Here is a 15,528-nt window from a genome sequence, read left to right on the forward strand (position 1 = left end):
GGGGGGAGAAAAAGAGTTGGAAAACTTTCTTTATGAGACTATAAAGTGATCATATAGAAACATTTCAAATTTCTTGGTTTAAAGTACATAGTCAATAAGAGAACATTTATACTGTAGATTACCTCATGAGACACTGGGTCGAACTGTCCAAAAAGTTGGCCCATAGTAATGGATTTGGGGTTTACAGTCCTATAAATAACCTTCTCTTCCTCTCCATAGCCACGTTCATTCATAAGAGTGAGAGTGTTAGCCAGCATGTGCATAACTTTTGTCTTAGCCGCAAAAGGCTCTCCTACCAACATAAAACTATAAAGGAAAATATGATGCAATATGATTCTAAAAAATAATGGTAAATTCTTTTCATGTTTTACTGGTATTTATCATTTTTGACATTCTATGAATTTTTCTCAGACTACAGGACTACATTTAACTTCTGAACTGGTTGATCTCTAAGATTCTCTTCATTAATACCACTACCTACAAAAGAGAATTAAAAAACTTCCAAATGAAAATGAAAACTTACCAATACAGTCTTAAAATTTAAAAGAAAACAACCTTCGGGCATCCCAAGGAGAGAAATGGGAAAGATTCCCCTTCCTGAAGTCTTTACTTACTATAGAAATTACTAGTGCTCTTTGCCAAACACTACTGAATCTCCTCTCTCCCAGCACATAGGATTCCTCGCCCTCTTGTGCAAATACTAGGTGACTAATAAGTAACAAGTGGAAACATGGGTGTTACTTCCTAGCAGTGTGTAGATCATCGCCAGCCAGCGAGGGAGCCTACAGAGCCCTCTTCTCACAGGGCTTTGCCCTCTAGCACAGCTGTGACCCATCATGCCAAGATGGTGGATCCTCCAACAGCCTGGGACCCTGAGTAACTATGATGAGCAGATCCTTCCTGTTAACCTAGAGTGGACATGCCATGAATGAGAAATAAACCTTTGTGTTTTTTAAGTTGCTGAGATTTGGGTCTTAGTGACTGATTGTTTCTAAAGAATAATCTAGCCCATCATTACTGATAAAAATTGATTCCTAGAAGGCAGCAAGGTATTCTTAAGACTTAAATATGTGGCAATGGCTTAGAGGCTAGGTTGTGGGTGACACATTAACCATTATCACAGGCTAAAAGATTGGCAATTAATGTTGTGCAATGATGAAACATTTGGCACATTTGTTCCTTGAGATAGCTTGGAATACAGATAATGTATGTAATGAAATTGTCATTTTAGGAGAAAGGATAGTAAACAGATGATTACTAATATATGAGAGCATCTGACAGCTGCACTTAACAGTGAACTACAGGAAAGAAATGAGCCCAGAAAAAAAGGAGCCAGTTTGCAAGCTGCAATGAAAGAGGAGAGAGGGAGTCCAGAAATTCAGGAACCTGCAGCAACTTATTCTCATTCCCAACTGGTAAATAAAAATAATTTGAGAAAGCCTTTGAACAACAAAAATCTCCTCAGCCTAGCACCAAGGATCAAATTAAGGGTAGGGCCATTGTATCACATTATCAAAACCTATCAAAGATCAATATAGTTCCCAGTAATCATTTCAGGAGGATAAAATTCAGGGAACATAGATTAAGTTTGTGGCCTTCCCAACTAAGCCTGATTGCTTCAATGATACTGCAAAAAAATTTATAAAGATATCACTTAGCAAGGATTGTAGTTGTGGCTACTGGCACACAGAGCTGCCTGGAATCAAATAGATAAGTTTATCAAGTTTTGTGGGGAGTTTACTGACAAACCATGAGTCTAGACTAACACACATGTGAATGTTCAAGACTTAAAAATGATCCTCATATATTGGATGTATAAGGGTTGATTGTACTAGTTCCTTTTTTTTTTTTAGCTTTTCAATTCCATCTATTTTTGTCTACATTTGAAAATTTACACAATGTGAAGTCATTTTTTAAATCCTGCCTTAAAAAAAAAAAAAGATAACTTTTGGAACCGCAGCTTTCTATAGGCAGGAAGCAGGCTGAAAATATTTCTCAGCTCCTGAGGACATATTCTCTATTGTCCACTTCACATGTGACCAGGGAAGAAAATGAAGAAGAAAAGATCTCTCAAGAAAGTTGAGCCAAGATCCACAGAGAACAGTTAACAGGAAAGCCCCTTCCAGGGAGCAAAACCATGCAAACGTAGATCCAGGTTTTAGGGGGTCTAAAGTTTCTACAATTAGTGGAGTAGGCTCTCCCAGGAAAAAAAATTATATAAGTAACTACTGATACAAAATGTCCACAGCCACTTTAATGACACCCTATATAATGAAGTATGTATAACAAATGATTATGACTCCTTGGCAAGGCCTCTACAAGTGAGAGAACGTGAGGTTTAAACTATCAGTTTCATGATCAAGTATCTCTGGAACTGGGGCTCCTCACATGTCCGGCTGGGTTTCAAAATTGCTACCCACAATTGTTGGCTGTGTCCCCAGTTCTTTAACTTCTGGATAGCAATGTTTGCTCCAATAAACTGTCTGGTAAGCCCACTACTATAGTAAAGACTGGGTAGGTGGAGGCAGATAACTTATCCTTCTACTCTGTAGTGTAGGTCTTTGGATCGTGAGGAACAACTTGCAAATCTGATACAGAAATCATCATGCATCACTAGAGATCCTGAACTTTTGAGTCTGGTTCACTGATTGACTAGAACTTTTACGGTGTATTCCTGGGAAGGAAAGACTATGTTTTATGTGCATGAAGAAGAGCAAATAACATATCTGATGCCCAAAAGGGCAAATCATGGTGGTCATTAGTGCTACATCACTGAATGAGGACACTTTACCAATCTTTTTTGGATGGGTAGCATGAGGGGGGAATAAACCTTTGTTTTTAAGCCACTGGATTGGGAAACGGGAGATGGGGTTCTTTGTCCCTTAGCCTACCTAAGTAGCTGAATCTTTTAGTTAACAAATGGTAGTTGTTTAATAGTTTAATTTGAAAACAGCATTTAATCATGGCAGACAATGATAGTCTATAATCTTACCCATGTCTAACAATCATCATTTCATACGTCTGAATCATTTTTTCAAGAAAAAATTTAACTGGCTGAAGATTATGTACTTTGCAGACTTCATGAGCACATTCCAAAAATTCCTAAAATAAAAGAAAATGGAATATTCTTATAAAATAGTATTATAAATCATATCCATGTCTTAAAAATGTAGGCTTTCATTTTAAAATAAAATGAAGTATCTTTTTATATTGATAAGCTATTTCTTAAAGCTTTATTTAAAAAAATTTTTTTAATGTTTGTTTATTTTTGAGATAGAGACAGAGTGCAAACAAGAAAGGGGCAGAGAGAGAGTGGGAGACACAGAATCTGAAGCAGGCTCCAGGCTCTGAGCTAGCTGTCAGCACCAAGCCTGACGCGGGGCTTGAACCCACTAACTGTGAGATCATGACCTGAGCCGAAGTCAGACACTTAAACGACTGAGCCACCCAGGTGCCCCTAGAGCTTTGTTTTTTAAAGCTGAATATTTATAATTAAAAGAACAAATAGAATTAAATTACTTTAAAACTATTATTATTCCCTATTGTAAGTTAATGATCATAGCAACATAGCATTGGGTGCAGGTTGCATGGAAACAACTCCTTTTATTTTTATTTTTAAAAACTGCTTAATGTTTATTTTTGAGAGAGACAGAGCATGAGCAGGGGAGGGGCAGAGAGAGAGGGAGACAGAATCTGAAGCAGGCTCCAGGCTCTGAGCTGTCCGCACAGAGCCCAACGTGGGGCTTGAACTCACAATCATGACTTGAGCCAAAGTCAGATGCTCAACTGACTGAGCAACCCATGTGCTCTAAAAACAACTCCTTTAAATAGGATTTTCCAGAATTTCACCTTCAGTTAGGATACAGAAGGACATGCCAAACAATCCTTCACACTGTAGTAACTAGAAGTAAACAGAGTATTAAAAAAACCCAAAAGATTTAAAGATATAGGAGTACTTTGGATACAAATACAGAAAAAGATAGGGTAAAATAGGCAGAAAGGGAAAGGTTAGGACCTGAAGGTCCCTGGATGGGGAAAACATATTTTACAACAATACTGGGAACATCTGACCATGAACAAACTCCCTCAGGTGTAAGGTTCTAAGGTTCCTCTTGGGAATGTAACAGACACCACCTACTTCCCCTCACATGTTTCCCTCAGGAATGTGACAAAATACCTCACTAAAATAAGTGGTAGACCCTAAAATACAAGACCCACAGGAACTGGTTTGGCCACAGACTTCCCCTTATACAATGGAAACAAGCCAATCAAAAAGGAATGATTAGGCATTTAGAGTTACCTAGCCAATAAGGGTAGGACCTGAGAAGGAGCAAGGGGGAAGATAAGGGGCCAACCAAAATCTTATAAAACTAAGTCCCTTGCCTACAGTCCATGAGCATTCACTTTTGAACGCCCCTTCTCTGTAAAGAGAGCTTTCGTACTATTCTTACTTTCTGATCTTATGCTCTAATAAACTTTTGCCTGCTGCTCATTTTATTCTGTGTCCACCTCTTCATTCTTTGAAGCATCAAGACAACAAAACCTGGGTACTGAGGTGGAAAATCCTCCAACAATGACATGAGCTGAAAATCAAGAGTCAGAACCTCAACTGACAGTCACTCAGATACCCCTTGCCACTTTTTAAAGTAGCTTCCCCACCCAGTATGGGGCTTAAACTCACAACCCTGAGGTCAAGAGTCATATGCTTTACTGCCTGTGACAACCAGTCACCACCCTCCCCCCCGAGTTGTATCTTTTATAATAAACCAGTAAACATTAATAATAAACTGGGTTCCTGAGTTCTGTAAACTGTTCTAACAAATTATCAAAGCTGGTGGGGAGGTTGTGGGACGGCCAGCCAGTCAAAAGGAAAGGTGACCCGAGGCTTGACACTGTCTGAAGTGAGGGGAAGTCCTGGAGGACAGAGCCTAATCTGTGGAGTCTGACCAGGTAGTTAGTGTCAGAACTGAGCTGTTGAACACCCAGTTGATGTCCAGAGAAAGAGACTTGGTTGTTGGTTTGGGAAGACACCCTAGCATCATACTAATGTGATATTGCCATAGGATGTAGATTAGTATTTGAGGCTAAAGGTTAAAAAAAAAAAAAAAAAGACTAAAAAAGTAAATGATGCCTTTAAATCAAGAGCCAGCTTAGTGATATAACAGCTCAAGCAAATTGAAACGTTTAGAGTAATATCAATAAAAAGAGGGAGTGGAAGAACTGAATCATCAGATGGTAAAAGGTAGTTTATACATGCTGAACTCAAAGTCTTCACTGTACATTTTACCATTAAATTGTCATAGAGTGACATTTAATCTCAGCCATACATCACCTATCTCATTTAGATTGTTTCATTTGTAATTTTAAATTTTTTTGATTTGGGCACCAAAATAGACATATAGGTCAATGGAACAGAATAGAAAACCCAAAAATAACCCCACAATTATGTAGGCAATTAACCTCCTCCAACAAAGGAGGCAAGGATATGCAATAGGAAAAAGTCTCTTCAACAAATAGTGCTGGGAAAACTGGACAGCTACCTGCAAAAGAATGAAACTGGACCACTTTCTTATACCACACAACAAGAATAAACTCAAAATGAATTAAAGACCCAAATGTGAGACCTGAAACCATAAAAATTCTAGAGAACAGCACAGGCAGTAATGTCTTACATCAACCAAAGTAACATTTTTCTATATATGGCTGGGGCAAGGGAAACAAAAGGAAAAATAAACTGTTGGGAAATCATCAAAATAAAAATCTTCTGCACAGCAGAGGAAACAACAAACCTAAAAGGCAACCTGCTGAATGAGAGAAGATATTTGCAAATGACATATCTGATAAAGGATTAGTAGCCAAAATATATAAAGCACTTATAAAACTCAACACACAAAACACAGATAATCCAGTGAAGAAATGGACAGAAGACACGAATAGACATTTCTCCAAAGATGACATCCAGATGGCCAACAGACACGTGAAGGAATGCTCAACATCACTCATCAGGGAAATAAAATTACAATATCACCTCAGATCTGTTGGAATGATGAAAATCAAAAACACAAGCAACAAGTATTGGCGAAGATGTGGAGGAAAATGAACCCTCTTGCACTGTTGGTGGGAATGCAAACTGGTGCAGCCACTGTGGAAAACAGTGTGGAGTTTCCTCAAAAAGTTAAAAATTGAATTACCTTAGAATCCAGCAGTTGCACTTCTGGATATTTACCCAAAGAATACAAAAACATTAATTCAAAGGGATTCATCCACCCCTATTTTTATTGCAGTATTAATGATAACTATATCATGGAAGCAGCCCAAATGTCCACAGATAAATGACTGGATAAAGATGTAGTATATACACACAAATGCAATATTACTCAGCCATAAAAAAGAATGAAATCTTGCCATTTGCAACAACATGGATGGAGCCAGAGAGTACAATGCTAAGTGAAATAAATCAGAAAAAGACAAATACCATATGATTTTACTCATATGTGGAATTTAAGAAACAATTGAGCAAAAGGGAGAGGGAGGGAGACGGAGATGGAGACAGAGACAGAGACAGAGAGAGAGAGAGAGAGAGAACCAAAAAAGCAGATTCTAGAGAACAAGCTGAACGTTACCTGAGGGGAGGTGGAGGGTGGGGTGGAGGGGTGGAGGGGTGAAATAGGTGATGGTGATTAAAGAATATGCTTAGCATGATGAGCACTGAGTAATACACAGAATTGTGAAATCACTATATCGTATACCTGAAACAAATATTATACTATATGCTAACTATACTGGAATTAAAATTTTAATTTTTTTAAATGTTTTATTTATTTTTGATACAGAGAGAGATAGAGCATGAGAGGGGGAGGGGGAGAGATAGAGCATGAGAGGGGGAGGGGCAGAGAGAGAGGAGACACAGAACCGGAAGCAGGCTCCAGGCTCTGAGCTAGCTGTCAGCACAGAGCCCGACACAGGGCTCGAACCCACGGACGTGAGATCTGACCTGAGCCGAAGTCAGAGGCTTAACCAACTGAGCCATCCAGGCACCCCTGGAATTAAAATTTAAAAACTTACAAATGTGTATCTTGATTTTACATAACAGCTATAAATAGCAAACACTTATTCTTATGTGTATACGTAAGTATATATACGTACATTATAATGTCTATAATTTATGAAAGTGGAAATGCACATAGTTTGTTTCCTTTAAAAAAAAAAAAGTCAGGGGGCACCTGACTGGCTCAGTCAGTGGAGCGTGCAACTCTTTATATCAGGGTCATGAGTTCAAGTCCCACATTGCAGGTAGTCATTATTTAAAAATAAAATCTTAAAAAAAAAAAGTCAATCTATTAAATTTGAAAACTCCTTCTCTTAACTATAGGATGTTTTGCCACTTGCAGTTTACCATCTTTTCTACCTACCAAAGCACACAACAGCATTATAGCATACATTGTAGAATATACTATAAATCACAAGACAGGAAATAAAAGAGTACTCGTTCTTTTCGAAAGAAATTATCTTTAATCTGATTCTTGTTAACACTGGTATCATATAACAGAAGATATTAAATTTTACTCATCCTCATCAATGAAAGCGGCCAAAGTAGGGGTTTATCCTTCAAGTAGAATGATTTCACACATTTGAAACTTTGGAAATGACTGAGTCAACAGATAAATTTATTTGCAAAATAAGTCATTCTCACATGGTTACTTACATGATAGTCAGCTTCAGGAAGTTTAATACCAGGAAATAGATCACTAGTTATTCCATTAAATAAGGGTATATCGTGTGATAGAAACTTCGGTTCATTTACATCTTTAATTGATCGAAGAAGCTAAAATCATTCAAATAGTGTAATTTAAGTTAATTGCCCTTATCCTCTCCCTCTTCACCACCAAAAGTCAAAGTTCCTTTCACACTGATCTGTGGAATCACAATACTAAAACACCAACTTTATTATACTCATAAAGTATAATGCATAACATAACCCCAAAATATTATTTCAACCTCACATAAAAAAGCTCAAAGCAACAGCTTTCTATTTGCCTATTTATAGCTCCTGATCAACCTTCCTAAAAAACAAAACAAAACAAAAAAACAAATGATCTTCTACTGAAGGATTCACAATGTATATATTTAATACTTACAAGTATATCTTCATTTTCATTTGGGAATTTCAGTTTAAGGTTTCCAGCAGCCACTAAAACCGCTTTTACTGCTCGCATTCCATAGTCATAATGAAACTGTGAGGAGAGCTGCTCTGAGCAGAGCCTGTAGGTCATCACTATCTTCACAGACAGAGGCTTGGCATTCAGAAATCCATAGGAGTAGAGGGAGATTTCCGCTATGAGGGCATAGTTTGGAACCATCATAGCCACAGTCCTAAAAAGAACCTGAAATACATAATGAATGAAATACATTGGTTTTTATAAAGTAACCCATTTTTTAAAAACTGAGCACAAGCACTCCAAAAGAATGCGGTGATATTCATGTTCATTTCCCCAAGACAGCAAGATTTCATGAATTCTGTGATTTTTTTCCTCAGTAGTGCTGTAATGATTTCACGCCCTTTAATATGTGTTAGACACCCAAAAAATGTTTTTAGAGGTTCACCTGATAGCTATTGGAAAAGGTAAAAGAAAGATTGACAAATACATGTGAGAAAAAGCACACCATGTTGAGTGGATTATGCTGTTATTTTTGATTAACACATTTACACTCATAAAATATTACCTTAAGATTATCTGGCAATTCAGAACGTCCCGCATAGCCAGGGTTCATTGTGATAGCTACAAAACAGTTTGGATTGAGCTTAAGTTCTGTCCCTTCAAAAGTAAACACATCCAGTTTCTGTTGAATGGCTCTCTGAATGGAAAGGATCTGTTGAGCTACCACTGACAACACCTCCAACTCAATTCGATTAAATTCATCAAAGCAAGCCCAAGCACCAGAAGAAGCCAATCCTTTAAAAAACTAAGGACAAGAAAAAAAAAAAGGAGATGAGTTTTCGTAAGACATCTGTTACACAAGTATTTAACCTTTAAGTCAAAACCGAAAATAAAGCCTAATAGGCGCCCCCCCCGCAGGATAAAAAAGAATGTCTTATAGAGGACAAACAGAGGGTTGCGGGGGGGTTGGGGGAGGGGGAGGGGCTCAATGGGTAGGGGCCATAATCAAGAAGACACTTGCTGGGGCGAGCACTGGCTGTTAAACATAGGGGATGACTCACTGGAATCTACTCCTGAATACATTGTTGCACTATATGCTAACTTACTGGGATGTAAACTGAAAAATTAATTTTAAAAAATTTACTCATCACAATTTTTATTTTTCTAAAAACAAATAAATATCTCAAAAAAAAAAACTGTCTTTACCCCTAAAACTGAAGTTCACACAATGTGTAAACCACATTCACGTCATGTTTAGACGTGAGTTTATTTCATTGTGTCCAGTTCACATAGCTGTAGGCTTGTAACATTTAATATACAATTTTACCTTTCCCATGGCTAGATAATCTAGCCCATCAGAACAGTTGAACACCACACATTGGACAGCAAGAGCTTTCGCCAAGTCCTTGGTGGTTTCGGTTTTTCCAGTGCCTGCTGGCCCCTCTGGAGCTCCTCCAAGGTTTAAATAGAAGGCACCTATCTTAAAAGAAACATCCATGTTGAAAGAAATCCTTGCATAACTGAGGGGAAAAACAGCTCTATGATAGACAATTGCTTACAAAATGGATTGAGTCTTATTTGTGGAGCTTTAAAGAAGCACCAATACAATCCTATTTTTCAGTTAATTTTTACTATGCAATTTTTCAGCTGCACAAGGAAAAAGCCATTCCAGAAAAAGTAAAAATGCATCAAAATCTCCCTTTATTACAGTACCTACTGGGTGTCCCCTTTGCCTTTAAAAACCAAAAGAATCTAGCCTGGAGGTATTAACAGTCAGAAAGGTTTAATTAGAGATCATTGTGGACATCCCGTTGTGGAGATCGTGAATAGCATCCTCCGTGGCTCTCTGACAAAACTCAACACTCAATGAGTGTCCTAAATGGGAGCCCATCAGTTGAAAGAGAAACAGAATGCCTATTATATATCTTTGTCTACAATTCACCCTACTGCATTCCACTCTTGGTGTATTCTCCATCTTCTCCATTCCTACAACCCTGTTCTCCTACCAGCAGGATCACTGTCTACCTGCCTTACAGTTCATTTTGTATGTTGTTTTTTTTTCTCTCAATTAGTCTTTAAGCTCCTTAAGAACAATATCAGCAGTATCTGAATTCTTCCTGAATTCTTCCCCCAAAGGACTAGAACAGTAGTTGGAGATTTTGAGAAGCATATAAATTACAGTCAACTCCAACTATGGAGTTTGTTTCAAGAAGACTAGTATAAAAGTTTATGAAATTTAACTTCTTTAAAAATTTTTTTATGTTTTATTTATTTTTGATACAGAGAGAGACAGAGCATGAGAGGGGCAGGGGCAGAGAGAGAGGGAGACACAGAATCTGAAGACAGGCTCCAGGCTCTGAGCTGTCAGCACAGAGCCCGACGCGGGGCTCGAACCCACGAACGTGAGATCTGACTTGAGCCAAAGCCGGAGGTTTAATCGACTGAGCCACCCAGACACCCCAAATTTAACTTCTTTTAGAAAAAACAGAAGTTTTTTTTCTGAAACTGCTCTAAAAAGAAAGGTCTATTAAAAAAATAATTTAACAGGTGCCTGGGTGTCTCAGTGGGTTGAGCATCTGTGGATTAGGTCATGATCTCACAGTCTGTGAGAAGCCCTGCATCTGGCTCCGTGCTGGCCTCCCAAAGCCTGGAGCCTGCTTGGGATTCCGTGTCTCCCTCTTTTTCTGCCCCTCCCTGGCTCGCACTGTCTCTCTCAAAAAAAATAAACATTAAACAAAAATTAAATATGGAGGAGGGCGCTCGTTGGGATGAGCACTGGGTGTTGTATGAAAACCAACTTGACAATAAACTATAAAAGAAAAAATTAAATAATTTAATAAAACAAAAATAAAAATTCTGATTAACAAATCATATTTTCACATTTACTAAAATAAAACAACAGATTAAAGAAAGGCAATATTAATATTTTACCCACCTTAAGTTTGTCATAAATGCTATACCGTTGATGCTCATTAACTTGATTACTGGGAACTTCAGTTTTCCCTTCTTTATTATTTCAAAATAATGCTTACAAATTTTTCAATGTCGAGTTTAATGGGATTCTGATTTTACAACTGGAAGTTGTGAGCTCCCACAAGTATTCACAGGTTCTGATTTCACCGAGGTCCCACATAGGACACAGAAGCTTGAGACTTATTTACACAACAAATATTTAGGATTGATCATGTACCTGTTCACTACTAGAGTAGAAAACAGGACAGACCGGTCCCTGCCCTCAGGGCCTTCCTGAGAAAACAGCCGGTTTGGTGAAACATTTTTTCATAGATGCATTGGCACCCTCTACCGGCCATTGCATCTGTCTGCCAATTGCTGGATCAGCTACAAATAGCTCACAACTGTCCTTTTCTCCTGAGAATTGCCCTTGACTTGTAGGAGCAACCTTATCAGCAAATACTTCAAAGCTTACTCACAGCCCTGTTACCCTTCAAAGTAAAGCTGTCAGTTTACCAGCAAAAATGGGTTTAGATGGAAAGAGCAAACTTGCGATTCTAGACACACAAACTACCACAAAACCACGGGCAAGTCTAGGAAACAAAGGAGAGGAATGCTCTTTTATAGAGGAAAGGGGGTGGGGGCTTTGGGTGGGGCCATTATAAACCAGGAGTCCATTGGAGGAAACTGGGAGTTCCAAGTGTAGTGGCTTTTCATTGGCTGAGTTATGACAGGCTCTCATTGGCTAGGATCTTGCCAGATAGGAACAAAATCCTTATTCCTGTTGGAGTGATGAAGTACACACTTATTCCTGTCAGGAATATAAAGTACATCTTCTCTTGTTGGTTATGTAATTTATGATGAATGGTAGTAGGGCTTAAGAACTTCTCCTTCATGACTTCCCAACTCCATTTTAGTGAGGTTTGCCTTTCTTAATTTTCATACCCCTAACCCCAAAGATGACTGATAGCCAGGCCCCTTGCCTTAAAGAGGGGTACCCCCATGATGCTATCCATACTTCAAAGCTCCCCCTGAGATCAGGCTAAATCTGTACAGCTGTGGAAACTTCATCTTTACTTTCCCCCGTTTTTCTCACTCCCTATAGGCGTTTACTATAAGCATTCCCTAGTAAATCATTTACCAAAGAATCCCCACTTTCTCTCTGCTTCTAGAGAACTCAGATACTTTAATTTTACTTACTTAGCACAGGTGGATTGGTGTTTCTTAATGCTTCTCCTCAATTCCTGGGAAGGGTTGCCAGATTTAGCAAATAATACAGAATGCCCAGTTAAATTTGAATTTCAGATAAACAATGAATAATTTGTTAATGTAGGAATGTCCTGTACAATGTTTGGGGCACACTTATACTAAGAAATTACTGTTTATTTTAAATTCAAATTTACCTGAGAGTCCTGTGTTTTACGTGGCAACTTTATTCCCAGGTGTTTGGGCTTTTTAGTGATAACTTCATCTTCCACAGCTTCTCAACAAGCACAGACCTTCTCACTACCCCCTACATTTCAGCCTCTTTCCCTCCCATTCAACTGAACGAACTCTCTCATTAGGGGTGCGTGGGTGTCTCAGGCAGTTAAACGTCTGATTTGGGTCCAGGTTATGATCTTGTGATTAGTGAGTTCGAGCCCTGCGTCTGGCTCTGTGCTTATAACTTGGAGTCTGGAACCCGCTTAGGATTCAGCGTCTCTCCCAGGACTCCACTGCGAAAACCAAATCCATCTCCTGAAACTCCAGTTTTCTCTTTAAATCTCTAATACCTTCTTTTTCTCATTATCCTGAATGGCAATAACTCATGATTTTCAAACATTAGAATCCAAACACTCTTGTATTCTATAAAAGCACCCAGAAGTAAATATTCATTGCTATAGATTCACATAAAGGGAACTGGGATTAGAAAGGGATAGCTCTATTCAACTATTAGATAAGATAATTAAATGAGGGCAGCCATGTTAAAATTGGACAAGAGAACATGACACCACACCAAAAAGTAATCTTTATCTTTAATGTATGAATTAAAATAACTTAAATGCATACCAATGTTCTGTAACACCTGTCAGTTAGAGGAGTGATGACAAGTCGAGGGGAGTTACCAAGATATTCGTAAGCATATTTTACATTGCAGTTAATGATATGAACTCGAACATTGTCAGATTCCCAATAATATCGGAGCTGAGCAAGCCACTGGAAATCTGTATCATGTGAGACACCTAGAAAGAATAAAGTAAGAGGCAATCCTGAAGTGTAAAAATAATTGGAAAAATAGGCATTCTATCATTTTTTATAATAGCAAATATTAAAATAATTTGTTTTCCAGTTTATAGAAAAGATCATATACAATAAGTCCTGTGTGGAGAGGAAAAGACATAGTATAAATCTTTATTTCTAGAAGCTATTAATATTTTATCTTTAATATGAAAGAAAAGAGTCACATACCCATATCAATCATGTCCATGACCACGTCCCTAGCATGGACGTCAATGGTAACCAAGGCCCCCAGGGTAATCCTGGTCTGCTTTGACAGTTTTCCTCTGACCAGTGCCACAATATCATTCAGTTGATTTTGAAGTTCCTTATGGTACTCCTTTAATGCCTACGAAATAAAAGAACAATTAAACTAATGGCATATGATAACTAAAACATGTCTTTTATATAGCCTTTTACAAAACAATTTTGACTTCATAATATATTTCAATAGAGAAATGAATTACAGAAACGTGAATTTGTCTAAGCTTCATAAAACATTAAGAACAAGTTGTCAAAAAATGTATATATTATTTTATTTTTTAATGTTTTTTTGAGAGAGAGTCCACAAGGAGGGGAGCAGCAGCGAGAGAGAGGGAGCGAGAGACTCCCAAGCAGGCTCCACACTGTCAGCAGAGAGTCTGATGTGGGGCTTGAACTCACAAACCATGAGATCATGACCTAAGCCAGCAAGAGTTGGATGCTTCACGGACTGAGCCACTCAGGTGCCCCCAAAGAACTGTATAATTTTAATGGTACCTGTACGAACTGGTGAGAAGATTGCCTTTACAAAGAATAGATAAGCTAACTAAGAAACATAGCAGTAGAAAAGAATGTTATGTTAAAAAAAAAAAAGCTTTACCTCTGTTCCACCACTTATAATTTCTTCTGTATCAGAAGTCCAGAACATTTGAGAAACACAAAGGACAACTTGTCCAGGCCACTCTCGAACCCAGTCTCTTCTTGCAGATTCTGTATAAGCCTGAATAATTCAAACGCATTTCAAACTTTGCAAGGTTATAGATGGGGGGGGGGGAAGCTAAATGTCTGTAATATTTGGTACATTTCATAGGTTAAAATATCATATAGTCATGAAAACTTTTAGATGACTAAGAGGAAAATTGTTATAAATTATGTTTTTTAATTGTTTATTCAAAAAAGAATGGAAAGATGAACAGTAATATGTTAACAATCAGTTGTCTCTGCAAGAATTTATTGTTGATTCTTCTGGAAATTGATTTTTTTATGATTTTTATGTTGCTTCGCTATGAGTTGTCAATTTTTCTACATAGAATACATACTACTCCTATTATAATGAAATATCAGGGTTTTATTAATCCATAAAAAAATAAGTCTAATAGATTATACATATTGATGCCAGATTTAATTGAAAAGGGGTCTATACAATCTAGTGGAAAACTGGATTAGTAGTTAGAAGCCCTGTATAATTTATCCTTAGTTTATCTAAAAACTTACATGACCAGAGTATATATTTTGAACAATTATATATTTGTTGAATTATATATAATTTAACAATCTGTGCTTTTGAGTTCAAAGCATGCTCTCATTTCTCACTTAATACTTTTATGTTCAAAGTGCATTTAAGTGGATTTGGAGTGGGGCGGAGTTTAACCTTTTAAAAACATAACCTACTTCATGTGATAATAGATTCAAATTAAAAACTGAAGAAAAAGAACAACTGCAGAACAAAATCTGAAGTTGACGCTAATGGAAACTATAGTTTTAAAATTCTTTAAATGTTTATTATTTTGAGAGAGAAAGAGAGAGACAGAGTGCAAGCAGGGGAGGGGCAAAGAGAGAGAGGAAGACACAGAATCTGAAGCAGTCTCCAGGCTCTGATCTGTCAGCACAGAATCCGGTTGGGGGCTTGAACTGACAAGCAGTTAGATCATGACCTGAGCCAACATCGGATGTCTAACTGATTGAGCCACCCAGACATCCCAGAAACTGTATTTTTAATACAATAACACCATCTTAGGTAAAATGATGTTAAACATAAGGATAGAAATATATTATTACTTAAATGTGTTTTATTAGAAATATTTATTTTGGGGGCTCTTGGGAGACTCAGTCAGTGGAGTGTCGACTTTGGGTCAGGTTATGATCTTGTGGTTCACGAATCAAGCCCCAACTCAGGCTC

General features: G+C 37.7%; 1 protein-coding gene across 1 annotated transcript in view; it reads right to left on the bottom strand.

Annotated features, from left to right (window-relative positions):
* DNAH12 (dynein axonemal heavy chain 12) overlaps nucleotides 1-15,528 on the bottom strand; it is a 169,930-nt gene that overhangs the window by 103,255 nt on the left and 51,147 nt on the right. The window contains exons 23-31 of the mRNA XM_029917884.1: nucleotides 14,230-14,349; nucleotides 13,560-13,716; nucleotides 13,161-13,333; nucleotides 9,487-9,639; nucleotides 8,725-8,964; nucleotides 8,139-8,384; nucleotides 7,706-7,825; nucleotides 2,993-3,102; nucleotides 123-306 (exon numbers count right to left, since the gene is read on the bottom strand). Coding sequence (XP_029773744.1) covers nucleotides 123-306; nucleotides 2,993-3,102; nucleotides 7,706-7,825; nucleotides 8,139-8,384; nucleotides 8,725-8,964; nucleotides 9,487-9,639; nucleotides 13,161-13,333; nucleotides 13,560-13,716; nucleotides 14,230-14,349 — 1,503 coding nt within the window. The remainder of the gene's footprint in view (nucleotides 1-122; nucleotides 307-2,992; nucleotides 3,103-7,705; nucleotides 7,826-8,138; nucleotides 8,385-8,724; nucleotides 8,965-9,486; nucleotides 9,640-13,160; nucleotides 13,334-13,559; nucleotides 13,717-14,229; nucleotides 14,350-15,528) is intronic.

The sequence above is a fragment of the Suricata suricatta genome, chromosome 12 (assembly GCF_006229205.1).
Source record: "Suricata suricatta isolate VVHF042 chromosome 12, meerkat_22Aug2017_6uvM2_HiC, whole genome shotgun sequence".
Classification (NCBI taxonomy): Eukaryota; Metazoa; Chordata; class Mammalia; order Carnivora; family Herpestidae; genus Suricata; species Suricata suricatta.